Source organism: Mirounga angustirostris, unplaced genomic scaffold (genome assembly GCF_029215605.1).
Source record: "Mirounga angustirostris isolate CCGP_5_RB_7025 unplaced genomic scaffold, mMirAng1.0.hap1 SCAF_13, whole genome shotgun sequence".
Taxonomy (NCBI): domain Eukaryota; kingdom Metazoa; phylum Chordata; class Mammalia; order Carnivora; family Phocidae; genus Mirounga; species Mirounga angustirostris.
In genome coordinates, this window is record NW_026991721.1 from 11,204,937 (window position 1) to 11,225,197 (window position 20,261).

Sequence of the window (20,261 nt, forward strand, 5' to 3'; positions counted from 1 at the left end):
GAGAGAGCTCAGTGTGTGTGTCCAAGGACAATCACAAGGGAGGAGCACTGCCATGTGAAATCCCAGGCCAGTTTCTCAAGAGGAAGCCAATCCAGAATCCCCAAGAACCTTCCATTTACTTACATTTCAGTGCAGCAACCACTCGGGCCGCCATTACTTCAGCCCAACGGAAAGTCCAATAATCAATGCTAAAATGCCCAGCAACACCACTACTACCACAATGATAATTATCAATTTCTGGAGAGGATAAGAGAAACAAACAAACCATTATTACAAACAACCAAAAAACAACAACTCATCCAAAACCCAACCCCTCTCACCTCTACATTGAAAGCCTCTTATCAACACAAATAAGACTATAGATCTACATAAAGACATTCTATTAGGATATTTTATATATCTTAAGTGACTTCCTGGCTAGCAAGGCCAGCAGATGGAAACATGGAGCTTCTGTGGGCTCTCGACTCACACTAAGTCTTGCACATGTGGACAGATACAAAAGCAACCATCAGGGGGTCTCCGAGCAGCAATAAGCCAAGGTATAAAGAGACCAATTTTTCATTTTCAAGAAGAAGTGTATGTTTTCAAATAGTCCTAATTTCAAACTTCTGTCTGTCTTTCCCCTAAAGCATACGCCCATCCATCAGACCCAGTCCAGTGACTGGGGATCAGAAAACAGGATGGCAGTCCTATTGTGAGCCAGCCTTGATTCGTTAGGTGAAATAATTTCCCAACTCCCTGAATCCCTGCACAAGCAATAGGTAAAGTTGGAAGAAAATCAAAGAACTGAAGAAGAAAATTATCAGAGCCCAGGAGAATAGTCAGAAAAGAACAGTCTAAAAAGCACAAGCCACCAGAGCTGGCTACCACAATGGGCAGAGAAGTTGAGAAGTTCTCAAGCAACAGGGACACCGGGAGAGGGGTAAATATGCTGGTGTGGGGGAAAGAGCATGATTGGAATCTGAATTTGAATCCCAATCCTATACTTACTAGGTGCCATGAAGCCACTTACTAGGTGCCATGAAGCCACTTAACCTCTGACCCTCAACAGTTTCACCTATAAGTAGGGAATAACAGGTGCTCCATAAGATAGGAGGTAATGTTGTATGGAGATCAGCACAGCACCGGGTTCACAGTAGAAAAAAGGGGGGTGGGCTTGGTTAATGGAGTGGAAGAGAGTGAACAGGTTTCTGAAGAACAGAGGAGTCAAGTGTAACATCTGAAAGGATCATGAGCTCCATCCAGGAGAAGTCTAACGGCAACACTGGGCAATGCATCCACCCTGCAGAACTGTCTTCAAGTGTGGGTTCTAGGGTAGAGAGTATGTGAGCCAGATCCATGCAAGGCACACCAGGGGAGAAAGGGCAGCTACTCTCTGGGAAAGGCTGACGTAGGTGTTGGGATGAGGCCAGGACAGAAAGGGAAGGCACAGGATCAAGTACACAGGTGGGGAGGACCAGAGAGAGGAGAAGCAAGCCAGACCAGTGGAGACTAAGGTGCTCACCCTCCGAGCTTCACTCTGAAACTTGACAGCCTTTTTGGTATCTGCCACGGCCCGCTCCACAAAGCCCACTGACTGGTCCATGTTGTTCTCGATACGGTCAATCATGGCTCCCTTTCCCCAGATGCAAGAGGTGGTGGCAGCAGAAACAGAGACAGGCACAGGGAAGAGAGAAAGAGCAAGAGACAGGAAGGAGAATGGACTCTCTTCTCTGAAGGCAGCCGGAGAGTCTCACCTTCCGGGCCTGACCCTGGTACTTCACAGCTCTTTTCGTTTCTTCCCGTGCCTTCTCCACATGGTCCACTGTGTGCATGACATTCAGCTCTATGTTATCTAGCATCTCACCCTGCAAAGAACAGACATGAGTCACACCCCATAAACCCACGCCAGGAGAGTTGGAGCTCACATGGGGACGGGGCTCTTGGTTATAATCCCCGGTGCAAAGAGGAGCAACCAGAAGTCTTCTGTGGGGTACACGTTCCATCTTACATGGGATTACCTATGGCTCCCCAGGCCCTGGTGGTGGTCACTCACTCAAGCAACACTCAGTAAATTACTTCTCTGGGACAGGCACTGCATGGAGCACGTGGAGCACAATGTCGAGATGCCTGGCAAATACATGTTCTAACAGATCCCACCACCACCATTCTGTTTTTAATTAAGCATATGAGGAGAGGAACCAAAATAAGAATATCTTAGGGCATAATAACTGGGATGCTGGCCTCTTCCTAGTCGTGCAGACCTGAACCAAGTTCATTTGGCCTGAGGCAAGTTTGTTGCCTAGTTCTTCAGAACAGACTGGCCAACAGGAGCTGCTCCGTAAACATCTAAGGTTGGGAACATCTGCTTTCTCCAGGAGAAACTCCCAGGCCCCTAAGGTGACAGACATGGGGTTTACCTAAGCTGTCTGGTTACATCTTATATCTCCGTGGTTATTAAGAGACAGTGATCTCTTGGCAAGATTCCCAACCATCTCCCAGCGATTACTTCCTGACGAGGAAGCACGGTCGCTCTAGTTAATTCTGGGCATCTTAGGATGGGAACGCCCCTCACCTACCTCGACCTGCCTCAACCCAACCCGTTGCTTTACGGCACTCTATAAGCAGAGAAAGGCACTTACCATCACTTGACTCTCAAACCAAGTCCTCAGCAAGGCCGCGAGGAGAGAAGAAAGAAAAGCGGGGAAGGAGGCACTAAGGAATGGTCTCAAAGGCCAGAAGGGGGTAGAGGAAAGGCACCTGGGCCCTGAGCAGGGGACGGCTGTCGGAAACCAGCCAAGCAGTGCTCGGGCTTCAGGCAGGTTTTGCAGCCCTTCCACAATGGAAGCCATTTTCAGTCCCTTCCAGGAGGGCAGAACAGCTGGAAGTTCATGGTAATGGCGGCACACCTGGACCCCGTGGCATCTCTGACTTCGTCATAAGAACAGCAACCACCTGACCATGTGGAGCCAACACCCTATGCAGGTGAGAGACTTACAACCCTGAGCAAACATGCCCAGGGACAGAGTAAGGTGACAAAACCATGAGGGTTTCAGGTGTTCTTACAAATATTATTCTACCTTTCCTTCCTTCATTTTGTTATCTGTTCTTGTTCCTTAGCAAAAGGTGCCAAAATTTTTGGAAAAACATACAGAAGAAAAAACAAAAATGGGAAAAAAATTAAAACCTCCGCGAAAGCTAACTTTTCACCATGAATTGGGGAAATGATCCTGTTTTCAGTGTCACCCATGAAATTGTTCCTATCAGGAGACTGCTTTAAGGCATCCTCATTAAGAACCCACATCCCCACTTAGAAGGGAAACAAGAGGTGCAGGCGGAAGGAGGTAGTACTTGACTGAGCGCATCAAAACCCACAGTAAGCAGAAGTGAGGCCAAAGGAGCAGGCAAGACGACAAGGATGAGCTGGCACTCAGGAGGGCATTCCTTTCCTGGGACACTGGGATCCTGTTACTCCATCATGAGGATTCCCGATGATTCCCCCACCGCACCTCACTGACCTTCCAGTCCTCCCGTCTCAGGAGGACCTGAGCTTTCCTCCCTCTCCCCAGGGTGGTGCCCACTGCCGGTTACCTGATTCTCCACCAGCATGGCGATGTCCACAAACATGTCATGAAGCTCCTTGATGCTGCTCTCCAGCCTCACAATGTCCTTGTGCCGCCCCTCGATCTCACTGAGGGCTTGCTTGGAAATCTGGGAGTCCATGATCTACAACAGGCCACACAAAGACCAATCATCAGCCGGCACCCCCGCCACAGACCCCACTCGCACTCCGGCCAAGCCCCCTGCCCCCCTGCCTCCTTGCATCTGCAGACCTTCCCGCACCAACCACACAGAGCTCCACGGCAGCCTCCCCTCTCCACGAGAGGGGCGTGCATCCCAGCTCCCAGACACTCACCCCAGAAGTGAATATGGCGGGGTTCCCACTCTCCAGCATCTCCTCCAGCTCCTCATCTGTGGTCTTTTTGCCGGCTTTATAACAAAAGAAGTAGAGCATCAAATACAAGACCAAACAAAGCACACCAATGCAAAAGTTCCCTGAAAAGGGTGCATGGGTGGCTCAGTTAAGCATCAGCTATTGACTCGGGTCATGACCCCGGGGTCCTGGGATCGAGCCCCACATCAGGCTTCCTGTTCAGGGAGAAGTCTGCTTCTCCCTCTCCCAGCTTGTGCTCACTCGTGCTCTCTGTTGCTATCTCTGTCTCTCTCAATTAAATAAAATCTTTAAAAAAACAAAAAAAGTTCCCTGAAAACCAGGAACACGGTAACTTCACTCTAAAGACCGTGGCCTTTATAACACACCCCCAAGAGCTCCTCACATGCCTTACTCCCAATTTCTCCCCTAATCTAATCCACCCTTAGCATTACAGGTGGTTACCTTCCTGAAGGACATATCTGACCACATCCCTTCCTAGCTCAGAAAGCCGACTGGCCCGTTCACTGTGCCTCGGAGGATCGGGAGCCAGTTCCTAGGTGAGCCCTCCATCCTCCACCTAACCCCACATTGCTCTTCCCAAGGGCTCCCCCTTCCCAGGCTGGACAGTGGCAGCACTCCTAAACACACTTGCTTTTCTCTGATGACATCCTGGTTCACATACTTCCTCCACTTAGAGCCCTTGGCACCCTGTAGTGCCCCAAGTCCCTGAAGGGCGGGGCTGTCAGAATATGTCTGTTCCTCACAGCACCCAGCGCCATCCTATAATCTCATAAATGTTCTTTGCTGTCAAAGACACAACAAAAAATATCATGAGTCCCCAGGACGGCAACTGTCAGCAAGTGCCTCCCCTCCGTGTGAGGAAATGTTGGCGCCCACAGGAACCAAAAGACCTGGGCCTGACAAGCATCATGCCACCTTGCAGCCCACAATGGGGCATCAGGTGCAGTGGTGCCCTAAGGCCTCTCCTGGACTTGGGCACAAATGCAGCAGAAGCCACAAGCAGGGGTACTGCTCCTCGCTCTCCCAGTTCTCCCGACTTGGGACACACAGCCCTGTGGCAGGGAAAGGCGAAGGGGCGCGCACCAACTTCAAACACGCACTGATTTCGAGCTGCCGCTGGATTCGCCCTTTACTGCGTTCACGGAAGTCCACCTGAGCCTCGTTGTATTTGGTCATCACCTCCACAAACTTCCGGGACAGGACAGAATGCTGTGGGAACCATGCCAAGTGCAGTAAGCCCCCAGGAGCTGATGGCCAGGGACCCCACACTGTTATAGAGCCCACACCCCCAGCCCCATCCGGCCCAGGCTGTGGCAGCATTGGACTTGGAAGCAAAAGACCAGGTGTAAGACTCAACTTTCTGCTTTCCTAACTTTACACCATCAGGACAGTCTGCTGACCTTTCCAAGGCATGTGATCAGCATCTGTTCACCTGCCTTGCTGACCTCACGTGATAATCCTGAGGCCAAAGGAGAGCCCTGCATCCACACGACTAACTGTGTTTTTCTGGCACAACCCGTGGCTTGCTTTCTAAAGCTGCCAGACTCCCTTCCAAATCCAACACCTGCCAAAATCCTTGAGTTCTTACCCAACCTGACCTTCCTAACTTCCCTTGCTTATAAGTCAATGCATTCACTCCAGAGCCCCCTGTGCCTGTGTTCCGATCTTCACCATTATTTTTATTCCTTGCCCACTCTCCACATCAAGGCCTATTGGCTTCTCCTTTGCAAAATCACCCGTATTTGTACCCTTTCCAAACCCGCTAGCAGCACGCACATTCAAACCAAAGTCATTGCAAAAGCCCAGCAAGAGACCCACCTGCCTCTCGCCCGTGCCCCACTCTGGTCCAGCTTTCAGGAGGCCCCCAGCCTACCTCCTAACAGACTGCAAGCTGAAGTAAATGCACACAGGCCACCTGATCCTATCCAGGTTCCGCAGACAGGTATTCCAAGATCTCTGGAGTACAGCACTACATTCTCAATCAAAGTTCAATGGCCACTAGCCCACAGCCAGCTTTTCTCTCCAGACAGGCTGTTCTCTCCATGCCAGCCCCTCACCCCTGCCCCACCCCCATCACTATCACTACTGCTACTAACACACCCCCCGCTCCTGTCCCCAGGCCTCTTAGGGGAACCTGGCCATGTTGCCACTCTCGCTCATCCAAGGCCCAGCCCCCTCTGACTACCCCCAAGTCTTCCCGAGCTCTGTGAATGCGGAGAGCACCGTGCACTTCATTGAGTCTTCCTACACTGCTCTCCTGTTAGGTCCCATGTGATAGCATCCTTCTGCCACTTGAACATGACTGCCAGTTCTTTGAGGACATGGATCGTATCTCTGATGACCACCAGAGAGCCTAACTCCAACTGGACAACTAATGACCACAGTCTTCAGAGAGACCTCTGTCTCCTCCTGGGTAAAACAGGAGGCCCACGAACTCTGAAGCTGTGCCCTAGAGGAACCTTGGGAAGTTCTTCATGGGCCTCCTTAGAGAAGCAGAGGGTGGCAGAGGGGCCAAAAGGGCTGGACTCCGGCCCCTCTCCTGCTTCAGCCTGGGCAGCTCTCCTTTACCAGTTCTTCCAAATGAGTCCAAATAAGAACTGTACCTTACAAAAGAATAAAAAAGACTCCACAGCTAAGACCAAAAAAAAACAATTAAGACTGGACGACATGACCAGGGAAAATCTTACCTGGGATTTCCGAATCCGAAGGTCGGCCGACGACCGGACCTCATCTTCCTCGATGTGCCTCTCCATACCTGCAGAGCAGAGCGAGGTTATTCCAGCAACACATCACTGCTCTCCAAGCAGCACACAGCTCAGTGCCAGGCTCCCCGCACACCCTCTTGCACCCAGCCCATGCAGAGATACAACAGGCATCTACAATCTCGACCCGTCAGCTCGCAAGTGAGCCATGGGCCTCATGTTCCACGCCCTTTACTGTACCAGGTCTTGTCTGATTGTAACTGAGCACAGCGGCTAACAGCAAGAGTCTCCGTCACCAGGAGACTCGGGCTCAAATCCCTGCCCTGCCACTCACTAGCTGTGTGACGTTGGGAAGGCCACGCCACCTTGGTGTTCGTGTTCTCTCATGTACAGAATGGAGTGAGGACAGCACCTCCCTCACCCACGTCAGCAGTGAATGAGAACGCACACAGTGCCCCCCACACTCTCACAGCTCCTATTGGAAGCTGCCCCTAACCACCTCCACCTCTGCCCATGAAAACAGGTATTGTGATTCGTTTTGGGGGAAGAAATGATGAATGCCACCTCCACCCTCTGATCAACAGTCTGCTTTCCCAAGCCAACTGGACAAAAATGCCGTTGGAACAAAGAGACCTTTTGGGCCCCAGGGGAACTCAGTCTATGACCTCGCCTCACTGAACAAAGGTCTAAACTGAAGGGGTGGAGACCTGGCCCCCCAAGAACTGTCTGCAGACTGAATAATAATATGTCCTACATCTAGATAGCTCTAGCATTAGTGTTCACACGGACGTAGGGCTGGGAAATGGGACCAGTAAGAGAAAAGTCAAGGGACCAAGAAAGCACCGAGTCACACGACTCGGCAGCCGGCAGCACACTTTGGTTCTGCACTCTTTCAGCTGCAGTCCTGCTTCCAGGACAGGCAAGATTTCGGGGGCAGTGCCCAAACTACAAGCGAAGATGGGACGAGCATATCATCTGGATGAGTTTCGGTCCAGAAGAGCTGGGCCCCGCGGATGTGGGCGCCGCGGATGTGAGGCGGCTGGTGGTGGGGCTGGCTTGTTGCCGTTGCTCCCTTCTTACTCTTCAGTTTGTTCCGGACGTTGTTGGCCCTTTTCTTGATCTCGGTCGTGAGCTGCTCTAGGTCATCCTTGGTTTCTGGGTAAACAAAGGCAAGCAGAATCAGCTAGAGAGACTAATTGCTCTGTGAGCCTCACCAAGCAAGAGGAGGTGGGAGCTTTCTCAAGAACCCACCACCCACAGCAGTATTTATCCTGAGGTGCTCCCTAGACATCTGTCCTTAGAATCACAGACAGCTTATTTAATAAGCACTTTTCTAGGCACCCTGGTCCCAGACCTACAGAATAAAAACACCCACAGTTGGAGCCCTACAATCTGTCTTTTTAACAAGCTTTCCCAATGTTTATTGCAGCAATGTCCACAAAAGCCAAAATATAGAAAGAGCCCAGATGTCCATCCACAGATGAATGGATAAAGAAGATGTGGTATATATATACAATGGAATACTACTCAGCCATCATAAAGGATGAAATCTTGCCATTTTTCAACAACATGGATGGATCTAGAGGGTATTATGCTAAGCAAAATAAGTCAGAGAAAGACAAATACCATATAATTTTACTCATGTGGAATTTAAGAAACAAAACAGATGAACATAGGGGAAGGGAAGGAAAAATAAGATAAAAACAGAGAAAGAGGCAAACCATAAGAGACTCAACTCTAGGGAACAAACTGAGGGTTGCTGGAGGGGAGGTAAGGAGAGCACTTGATGTAAATGAGCAATGGGTGTTATATGCAACTGATGAATCACTAAACTCTACCCTGAACCTAAAAATACACTATATGTTAACTAACTTTAAGTTGAATTAAAAAAAAAAAAGCTTTCCCAAGTAATCCTGTGGCACACAAAATTATGAGAACCTTGCTCTTAGAGGAAATCATCTGGTTTACCATGATGGCTTCAGCTCAAAGGTAGGAGAGAGTTTCATGGGATTTCTGAGAAAAGGGATGCCAACAAAGGCTCATCAACCTAGATTCGAGCAAATATTTATGACATACCTACTATGTGCACAATGCTACTCTAGGATATATGGAGCAAAGGAAGTACTGGCCATGACTATTCATTCAGAAACCATCCTTCAGCACCTGCTACAAGTTTGGACCTGAGCTAGACACTAAGCCATCAGAGAGAAGATAGAGATCCTGCCTTCAGGGGCTCAGGGTCTACTGGGGGACAAGGAACGAATAAATCAGTTGTTCTAATGTGCAGTGTGGAGTAAGGTGTGAGTTCTGGTCAAGGTGTGCACAGGATGGTGATGAAGAGCCCCTAGCACAGCCTGGAGGGATCTGGAAACACTTCTAAAGACAGATGATAGTAAGATTGTGTCTTGACAAAGGAGGAAGTGCTAACCAGGCAGAAAAGGAGATGAAGAGCAGAGTCTCTGGGAGGAGGGACGATATGTAAAAGACATGAGGAGACAAGAACCATTTGGGGAACAGCAAAAGTTCAGTCTGGCTAAAGTGTGGGTGACATGGGGGAAGGGTGGCAGGAGGAAAGGGTGTGGAGAAGGGCAGGCATGTGACTAAGACAATTCCCGTGTGCTCCACTGAAACATTCCAGCTTTAACCTTCTGGTGCTAGGGAGCCGCTGAACAATTCAGAGCAAAAGGATAGCATCTGGCTCGTTTCTTGTCCTTAAGGAACCTAAAATACAGCCCTAACCCCACTCTAAAAATGTGAAAGTTTGCTGAGGTGGGGGTACCAAATGGGAGTCTCGGAATAGGTGGGACTGAAGTGAACGTGACCCATTCTGGAACATCTCATGGAAAAAAGATGGCCTTGATCTGGCAGGATTTGGATGGGGGCGGGGAAAAGCGTTTCAGGTGGGGAAATAGCACACGCAAAGGTACAGCCGAGATGAGGGACGTGAGAAGCAGTCAGCGTCACTGCAGTCGTGAGAGGGGCTGGATGGCAAGGAGAGGAGAGTTCGGCCACATGGACTCCGCGGGACCATGAAGACCAGAGCCGGCTGAGCTGGGCACGTGAGCTCAGGCAGGGAAAGGAGAATGGACAGACCCAACGTGTACACGGTGTGGTGTGGTGCACACACCCCCTGCTGCTCACAGGAGGGAGGAAAACTGGCTCAGCCCCAATGCCAAGGGCAATTGCTGGGTGACTCGGGTCTAAGTAAACACTCACTTGGCTCTGGAATCGGTGCAGACAGGATGATACTGTAGAGTTTCTTAGCCTCTTCCACGTGCTCGGATATCTTGTCAATGTTTTGCCGAGTTTCCTCGATCTAGAATCACAAAGACAATAGCCTTTGTTGGGGGAGGAAGAACATGTCCACAACTGAGATAAAAGCTTAGCAGAGCTCCCTGGGGAAAGCCGCCCACCTTCTGGGTTTGTGGGACAACATGAGGACTAAAAAGTCTTCTGCTGCTGGGTGAGTGCCCTTTGCATGACCAGATAAACTAGCATCCAGAGCAGTCACCAAAAACCCACATGCCCTGCTCCCTGAGAAGAACACATCCACCCATCTGGGATGGGAGGCTGTGGACCAGAGTCAAGAAGAGCCAGGAAAACCCAAGAAGACGAGTCAGAGGACAGAGCCAATAAACCGTATCAGGCAGACCAGTCGGCCACCCCGGGAACGAGAACACCAGAAGGGGGAGGATGGGAGAGAGAGAAAAGGGAAGTCGGAAAGAAAAGCAGGGAAGGGGAGAGAACAGACGTAGAGAGTGAAAACAAAGAAGAGAGAGAGAGAGACTAATAAGCATGGCCCCCTCAGGAGACACCAGAGTTTCCCCTGGACATGTGTTCTGCTGGATTCCCCCAGATGATCAGCCTCCAGACACTCCAGCCACAGACCATGTCTGCACCTGACTAAGGTTCCTGATTATGCAAGGTGTGCATCATAAAATATTCCCAGCAGCACTTCATTCCCAGATAGAACAGGATCACAAGACACTGCTGCGCGAGCACTCCTCAGCTGATAGGGGAGCCCGACAGAGACCTCAACGCCCACCAGGTCTAGCTGCCGCACTTCCAGAAGGATGGGCTTATCAATGCTGTGGCAATTAACAGACAAATCTTGTAAAATACCATCCAGCAGCATCTTACCATCAGGAATACGATAAAATACAACTCAGTATGCAGTGTCCAGCATACCTTCTTCCAGCAAATAATTCACTTGATTTTGAAAACCCAGTCAGAGCTCTCCAGATTAAACAGAAAACAGGAAAAATAAAACTTGAGTTCTCTAACCCTCGAATGAGCACTTCTGCCAGTGGAACTGTGGACATTGTCCCTCTACAAATATGCTGGTTGTGATGAACCACAGTTTGAGAGTAGACTCACTTGCTTCAAGATATAAAATAAAATTTCAATGTAATCGTATCATCAGAGTATAAATCCAAATACAAGTCGCACCCACACATTTGTGAAGCATTTTCACAGCTGGCAAAACAATCCATGGTGACGCATGAGGACCGTTATTCACCTGAGGAACCTAAAGGTTGAAGAGGTCACAGGTCACGTAGTGGGACGACACTCAAATAGGGATGGTTGGAAGTGGGAGCACTCCAGACTCCAGCTGGGATGCTTTTTGCATTATTTCTAAGACTTGATCTTGTGGTTTCTCCAAACTGTTTAACCTCTAGCAGAATCCCAGACCTACCCAACGCTAACAAGGGCCTATGTTACCACCTGTGAATGCTGGCAGGCTCTAGAGGTGTGACCACCTCAGATTCAGGCCCTTGGGTGAAGCCAGAAATTGCCACTTTGCCCTTCCCTTGTCTCTCACATCAACACTGGCTCCTCTTACAACTCATATAATGTCATTGCATCAAACCATGTCCCATTTCCATTATGTGACTGTCTTGCCAAAGTAATTCCACTATATCAAATAGGACTGAGAAAAAAAGGCTCTGTAGGATAAAACACACAAACCACTTCAAAAAGGGTTTCACATAAGAGAATCAGAGAAATAAGTGACACCATGAAGCATTCCAATGTCAGAATAATTGGAATCCCAGAGGGAGTGGAGAGAGAGGGGACTAGATGTATTTGAGCAAATCATAGCTGAGAACTTCCCTAATATGGGGAATGAAACAAACATTCATGTCCTAGAGGCAGAGAGGACCCCTCCCAAGATCCAGGAAAACAGGCCAACATCCCGGCATGTAATAGAATACTCACAAATCTTAGAACCAAGGAAACCATCTTAAGGGCAGTTAGGGGGAAGAGATTCCTTACGATCAGAGGGAGGAACATCAGAATAACGTCAGACCTATCCACAGAGACCTGGCAAGCCAGAAAGGCCTGGCAAGACATATTCAGGGTACTAAACGAGAAGAACATGCAGCCGAGAATACTTTATCTGGCAGGGCTGTCATTTAGAATGGAGGGAGAGATGCAGAGCTTCCAACACCACAGAAACTGAAAGAATATGTGACCACTAAGCTGGCCCTGCAAGAAATATTAAGGGCGGCTCTATAAAAGGAGAAAGACACCAAGAGTGATATATAACAGAAATTTAGAGAGACATTCTATAAAAACAAGGTCTTCACAGGCAACATGATGACAATAAATTCGTATCTTTCAATAATCACTCTGAACGTGAACAGCCTAAATGCTCCCATAAAATGGCACAGGGTTACAGATTGGATAAAAAGATAGGACCCATCCATATGCTGTCTACAAGAGACTCATTTTGAACCTAAAGATACATCCAGACTGAAAGTGAAGGAATGGAGATCCATATTCCATGCCAGCAGACCTCAAAAGAAAGCTGGAGTAGCAATTCTTATATCAGACAAATTGGATTTAAAACTAAAGACTGTAGTTAGAGACACAGAAGGACACTATACCATTCTTAAAGGGTCTATCCAACAAGAAGACCTAACAATTGTAAATATCTATGCCCCCAACATGGGAGCAGCCATCTACATAGGCCAACTGTTAACCAAAATAAAGAGTCATATTGATAACAATACGTTAATTGTAGGAGACCTCAATACTCCACTCTCAGCAATGGACAGATCATCTAAGCAGAAAATCAACAAGGAAACAAGAGCTGTGAATGATACATTGGACCAGATGGACCTCATAGATATTTACAGAACATTCCACCCTAAAACAACAGAATACTCATTCTTCTCGAACGCACATGGAACTTTCTCCAGAATAGACCACATACTGGGTCACAAATCAGGTCTCAACCGATGCCAAAAGATTGAGATTATTCCCTGCATATTCTCAGACCACAATGCTCTAAAACTGGAACTCAATCACAAGAAAAAATTTGGCAGAAATTCAAATACTTGGAAGCTAAAGACCACTCTGCTCAAGAATGTTTGGGTCAACCAAGAAATCAAAGAAGAACTTAAACAATTCATGGAAATCAATGAGAACGAAAACACAGCAGTCCAAAACCTATGGAATACTGCAAAGGCAGTCCTAAGGGGGAAATACATAGCCATCCAAGCCTCACTCAAAAAAATAGAAAAATCCCGAATTCACCAACTGACTCTACACCTTAAAGAACTAGAGAAAAAGCAACAAACGACGCCTAAGCCACGCATTAGAAGAGAAATAATTAAAATTAGAGCAGAAATCAATGAATTAGAAACCAGAAACACAGTAGATCAGATCAACAAAACTAGAAGTTGGTTCTTTGAAAGAATTAATAAGATCGATAAACAACTGGCCAGACTTATCCAAAAGAAAAGAGAAAGGACGCAAATTAATAAAATTATGAATGAAAGGGGAGAGATCACGACTAACACCAAGGAAATAGAAACAATTATTAGAAATTATTATCAACAACTATATGCCAATAAACTGAGCAATCTGGATGAAATGGAGGCCTTCCTGGAAACCTATAAGCTGCCAAGACTGAAACAGGAAGAAATTGACAACCTGAATAGGCCAATAACCAGTAACGAGATTGAAGCAGTGATGAAAAACCTCCGAAAAAACAAGAGTCTGGGGCCTGATGGATTCCCTGGGGAATTCTACCAAACATTCAAAGAAGAAATAATACCTATTCTCCTGAAGCTGTTTCAAAAAGTAGAAACAGAAGGAAAGCTTCCAGACTCATTCTGTGAGGCCAGCATTACCTTAATCCCCAAACCAGGCAGACTCTATCAAAAAGGAGAATTTCAGACTGATATCCCTGATGAACATGGATTCCAAAATCCTCAACAAAATCCTAGCTAATAGGATCCAACAATACATTAAAAGGATCATCCACCACGACCAAGTGGGATTTATCCCCAGGATGCAAGGGTGGTTCAACATTCGCAGATCAATCAATGTGATAGAACACATTAGTAAGAGGAGAGAGAAGAACCATATGGTCCTCTCAAATGATGCAGAAAAAGCATTTGACAAAATACAGCATCCTTTCCTGATTAAAACTCCTCAGAGTATAGGGATAGAGGGAACATTCCTCAAGTTCATAAAATCCATCTATGAAAAACCCACAGCGAATATCATCCTCAATGGGGAAAAGCTGAGAGCCTTTCCCTTAAGATCAGGAACACGTCAAAGATGCCCACTCTCACCACTATTGTTCAACATAGTACTAGAAGTCCTAGCAACAGCAATCAGACAACAAAAAGAAATAAAAGGTATTCAAATTGGCAAAGAAGAAGTCAAACTCTCTCTTTTTGCAGATGACATGATACTTTATGTGGAAAATCCAAAAGACTCCACCCCCAAATTACTAGAACTCATCCAGCAATTCAGTAATGTGGCAGGATACAAAATCAATGCACAGAAATCAGTTGCTTTCTTATACACTAACAACGCAACTGTAGAAAAAGAAATTAAAGAAACGATTCCATTTACAATAGCACCAAAAACCATAAGATACCTCGGAATAAACCTAACCAAAGAGGTAAAGGATCTATACTCTAGGAACTACAGAACACTCATGAAAGAAATTGAAGTAGACACAAAAAAATGGAAAAACATTCCATGATCATGGATCAGAAGAATAAACATTGTTAAAATGTCTATGCTACCCAGAGCAATCTATACCTTCAATGCCATCCCGATCAAAATTCCAATGACATTTTTCAAAGTGCTGGAACAAACAATCCTAAAATTTGTATGTAATCAGAAAAGACCCCGAATCGCCAAGGAAATGTTGCAAAAGAAAAACAAAACTGGGGCATCACGTTGCCCGATTTCAAGCTGTATTACAAAGCAGTGATCACCAAGACAGCACGGTACTGGCACAAAAACAGACATATAGACCAATGGAGCAGAATAGAGAGCCCAGATATGGACCCTCAACTCTATGGTCAAATAATCTTCGACAAAGCAGGAAAAAATATGCAATGGAAAAAAGACAGTCTCTTCAATAAATGGTGCTGGGAAAATTGGACAGCCACATGCAGAAGAATGAAACTCGACCATTCTCTAACACCATTCACAAAGATAAACTCAAAATGGATGAAAGACCTCAATGTGAGACAGGAATCCATCAAAATCCTAGAGGAGAACATAGGCAATAACCTCTCTGACATCGGCCACAGCAACTTCTTTCAAGATACATCTCCAAAAGCTAGTGAAACAAAAGCAAAAATGAACTTTTGGGACTTCATCAAGATAAAAAGCTTCTGCATAGCAAAGGAAAACAGTCAACAGAACAAGGAAGCAACCCACAGAATGGGAGAAGATATTTGCAAATGACACTACAGATAAAGGGCTGGTATCCAAGATCTATAAAGAACTTCTCAAACTCAACCCCCAAAAAACAAATAATCAAGTCAAAAAATGGGCAGAAGACATGAAAAGACACTTCTCTGAAGAAGACATACAAATGGCTAACAGACACATGAAAAAATGTTCATCATCATTAGCCATCAGGGAAATACAAATTAAAACCATACTGAGATACCACCTTACACCACTTAGAATGGCAAAAATTGACAGGGCAAGAAACAACAAATGTTGGAGAGGTTGTGGAGAAAGGGTAACCCTCCTGGTGGGAATGCAAATTGGTACAGCCACTTTGGAAAACAGTGTGGAGGTGCCTCAAAAAATTAAAAATAGAACTACCCTATGACCCAGCAATTGCACTACTGGGCATTTACCCCAAAGACACAGATGTAGTGAAAAGAAGGGCCATATGCACCCCAGTGTTCATAGCAGCAATGTCTGCAATAGCCAAACTGTGGAAAGAGCCGAGATGCCCTTCAACAGATGAATGGATAAAGAAGATGTGGTCCATATATACAATGGAATATTACTCAGCCATCAGAAAAGATGAATACCCAACTTTTACATCAACATGGATGGGACTGGAGAAGATTATGCTAAGTGAAATAAGTCAAGCAGAGACAGTCAATTATCATAGGGTTTCACTTACTTGTGGAACATAAGGAATAACACGGAGGACATTTAGAGAAGGAAGGGTAAAATGAAGGTGGAAGAATCGGAGGGGTAGATGAACTATGAGAGACTATGGACTCCGAGAAACTGAGGGTTTTAGAGGGAAGGGAGGAGGGGGGATGAGTTAGCTGGGAGATGGATATTAAGAAGGGCACGTACTGCATGGAGCACTGGGTGTTATACAAAAACAATGGATCATGGATCACCACATCAAAAACTAATGATGTACTGTATGGTGACTAACATAATATAATAAAATTAAATTAAAAAAAAAAAGGTATGGGGCGCCTGGGTGGCTCAGTCAGTTAAGCGGCTGCCTTCGGCTCAGGTCATGATCCCAGGGTCCTGGGATCAAGCCCCACATCGAGCTCCTTCCTCAGCAGGGAGTTTGTTTCTCCCTCTCCCTCCCCCTGCTTGTGCTCTCTCTCTCTCTATCTCTATCAAATAAATAAATAAAATATTTTTAAAAAAATAAAAGGTTTCACATTTCTTAACACATCATAAGGCCTTAGATGTTCCATGTTCAACAGATTGGATGTCTCAGAAAATATATTCTGGAATATTATTTCATAAAGCGAAGAACATCCTGATCCGAACTTTGGTCAATGATAGAAAGATGAGACAGGAAGCTGTTAGCTGCTGGGCCTCAAGTCCAGAGTCACTCCAGACATCCAGAGACCGGATGGTAGATGGCCTATCTGACCCTGTGGGTGGGAGAGTGGAGCCCTACGTGCTGCACCCTCAGCCTTCCTGTGGGACTTCCGAGCCCAGGGAGCACGGGCTCCCACTCCCACCTCCTCCATCCTCCACCCAGTGCAGGCTGGCTGCCCTTTTTCCTCTGTCCTGATCAACCTCACCACTTGGAGGCATTTCAGGGATTCTGATTTAGTAATCCAGGAACTTTGTGAATTCACCAAATAATCACAGAACCCATCTAGGACTTCAGGATGGGCAACTGGCCAATCATAGAGCGTTCTTCTTTTGAACTCTGTGTCTTTGTTTTTTCTTGGAAGTGTGGTTTTCCTCCAAGGTGACTTTCTGGGTATTTCATGGTAGCAGCTGCAGGCAATTAATTTTCTTTCGTGCATTTGCCAGATAAGCAAAGACTCAAGGTGGGGTGGGGGGGCCGGGGAGGGGGCGAACCTAGTATGAAGGCTGAATCTAAAAGCTCAGGGGCCATTTGTGTTTGTTGGGGGTTGTTCTAAATATCCTGACATTACCTTATACAAGAATATATTTAAGAACTGAATTAACAAATACACGTGTCAGAAACAAGCTGACACTTCTGTGAGGTCGTCCTCATTAGCTCCTTTTTTGTGCCTGAGAATACGGTGGCTCACAGGACAGGAACTCACTCCAGGCCATGCTGCAGAAAGAGGCAAAACCGGGCATCTGTTAGACACCAAATCCTGTCTCCTGAACCAGGTATAAAGGTGCAAGAACCGCCGATGGGAGGCTCCTCGATCTTCTCTCCCACGTCCCTGGGTATTCAGCCTGTGACACGTTAATGCTCGTGTTCCACTCCCTCTTCTGTGAGGACTGGCTCAGTTGCCGTTTGCTGAGATCATGTGCCTATTCCTTCCTCCTCTAACCAAGGCTCCCTACAGAGAGCTTCATGGACCAAGAGTGCTCGAGAATCGTTGCTGATTGAAAGAACCAATCTGAAAGTTGTATTTTTTTAATCACCATATGCTAAACTTGCAGCCAGTACATCCTCAATGCTTATTGTCTGTTACTTTTCAAAATGTATTTTTTGGGGCACCTAGTGGCTTCACTAAGCATCCGACTCTTGATTTCAGCTCATGTCATGATCATAGGGTCACGAGATTGAGCCCCATGTCAGCCTCTGCACTCAGTGGGGAGTCTGCTTAAAGATTCTCTCCCTCTGCCCCTCCTCTCTCTGTCAAATAAATAAATCTTTAAAATAAAATAAAATAATAAAATGTATTTTTCAATGCCTTGTCGGTAAGGTGGCCATTCAGACAGTACAGTTCAGAAAATGTTAAGAATCTGATGGACACTGGGGAGGGTATGTGCTATGGTGAGAGCTGTGAATTGTGTAAGACTGATGAATCACAGACCTGTACCCCTGAAACAAATAATACATTATATGTTAATAAAAAAAAAGAAACGAAAAAGAAAATGTTATGAATCAAACAGGCCAGGCTCAACTTTCAGCTTCACGTCCCAGCAGTTTTATGATCTTGAATGATCCACTCACCCCCACACACACCCCCAGCCCTGGTTCTCTTCTCTGTGAAACGAGGATTTTCATATTTCCCACTTTAGAGTTTTTGTGGGGATTAGATGAGATAATGCATGTCAAACACTTAACGAGAAGTACATGCTCACAAAATGAAACGATGATGAGAAATCCAGGAACAGCCAGCAATTACTGCCCTTTTATTATGTGCCAGGTGCTCTGCTTACCTTCACAAGCACATCTCATCTACACCTCCCAGCAATCCCCAACGTTAACAAAATGCCCTGTGATGTTGTCAGCAGCCACCCAAGGAAATCAAGACCGACAGCAGGTCAATCACTCTTCACGTTGGGTGTTGCCTCAAGGAACCCATTATGATTACCAGATTATACTAATCACCACTGTCTAACTAAAAGGAGGAAGTTATTTTCAAGGCATGGATGGCCTCCTCCTTCTGGACCTAAGTAGCCAGTGGAATCTAATTAGGTAATGGGAAGCAGAGAAAGTCCTACTTTGGAGAAGTGGTGGGTTGCCGTGCGGTAGGGTGGAGGCTTTGTCCATTCTACTTAACAACGAGTCTCTGCCTCCCCTAAGCCGCCACATACTCTGTACCTCTAGTTAGACATTAATTAATTCCTGCATATTTATTATATGCCACCCTGTTACTGTGGCAAAGTAATGGGATTGTAAGGGTCAAAAAAATTACTCCTTTTCACAATTCATACACCTTGACTATTCCCCAAAACGAGGAGAATCCAAAATAGTCCCTGTATTACACAGTCTCAGTCAAGTCCTCTGATTTGTTTGCTTCTTTGCTTTGGAAAACACACACTGACTAGAAGGAACAGAGAGGTCTCAGTCCAAGCAACAGAAGTCAAGTCTGTCAGGGGTTTTATCAAGACTAGTGATAAACCAGTGGAACTTCCCTTTCATGAAAGAAAAGAAAGGAGCAATCTCAGAGTTATACTGACCAATGAAAACTAGTATTCTTAGATAATAATCTCAAATCAATTAAGTACATTCGGGTTTTGCATCACTCAAAATTTGGTCAGGGAAACAAAAATCTCTCTAGTTATTTTAGCTGAAATAACAAGAGTGCAGGGATTCTTTCCTCCAGGATGGAAGAGCCAAGAAGCCAAACAGAGGATGGTGAGGCACTCTGGAAATTCCCAACAGCAGGGTCACCAGAGCCCAAGGGCCAGGCCCCCTGTGATGGGAGCCAGAGCATGGTGGAATGGCCCAGCAGAACCCTTGGAGGCCATAGAGGAGACATGTCTGGGGAGGAAAACCACGGCCTCTTCCCTCCTCCTCGGGTCTTCTGCCAGTGCCTCCCCAGGTCAGACACACCAGAGCCGGCAGGCAAGGGAACCTGGGAAATGAGTGCCCTGCAGTACGGAGCGGAGCCCAGAGAGGGCAGGGGACGGACCTGAGAGCAAACAGGCACGTGACGGGAGAGGGCAAGGCACTGCCCAGCTCACCGACTCACCCGAATATTCCACCTGAAGAAGGAACTAAAGAATCCTTAACCTGCTAGCTTTGACTCGATGCTGAGGTTTCCATGTTACATTCATTCCGAGGTTCTTAGTTTTAACAAAACTCAAGCCTCCGCAGAAATGCCTCTGCTTCCAGTTCCTCTAAGTAGGCATCGCTCCGCCCTGCGAGGCACCACAGCCCTGACACGCCCTGCACTCTGGCCTGTCCCGGCCCTGACTCAGGGACCTCTCTCCAGTTGCACCACCTCACAGCCGTCATTGGCCGAGCTCAGGGCGTCACTCGGTCTACGTCTGTTGACTGAGTAAATAAGTGAATACAAGTAACTTCGGGAGATAAGTAAGCTTCCTACACCAGTGGAACTGCCAAACAGTCTCACAGATTTCTTTCTTAAAACACCTCCCCCTGGGGCACCTGGGTGGCTCAGTTGGTTAGGCGACTGCCTTCAGCTCAAGTCATGATCCCGGAGTCCCGGGATCGAGTCCCATGTCGGGCTTTTTGCTCCGTG

General features: G+C 46.7%; 1 protein-coding gene across 3 annotated transcripts in view; it reads right to left on the reverse strand.

Moving 5' to 3' along the window:
* Window positions 1-20,261, reverse strand: part of STX3 (syntaxin 3) — a 45,059-nt gene that overhangs the window by 3,981 nt on the left and 20,817 nt on the right. For all 3 annotated transcript variants that reach the window (XR_010406854.1, XM_064576371.1, XM_064576372.1), the window contains exons 3-10: window positions 9,853-9,952; window positions 7,717-7,791; window positions 6,622-6,689; window positions 5,035-5,143; window positions 3,896-3,969; window positions 3,571-3,705; window positions 1,737-1,847; window positions 124-237 (exon numbers count right to left, since the gene is read on the reverse strand). Coding sequence is in view for 2 of the 3 variants with exons in the window: in XM_064576371.1 (XP_064432441.1) it covers window positions 154-237; window positions 1,737-1,847; window positions 3,571-3,705; window positions 3,896-3,969; window positions 5,035-5,143; window positions 6,622-6,689; window positions 7,717-7,791; window positions 9,853-9,952 (756 nt within the window). In the remaining variant the exon portion in view is untranslated. The remainder of the gene's footprint in view (window positions 1-123; window positions 238-1,736; window positions 1,848-3,570; window positions 3,706-3,895; window positions 3,970-5,034; window positions 5,144-6,621; window positions 6,690-7,716; window positions 7,792-9,852; window positions 9,953-20,261) is intronic.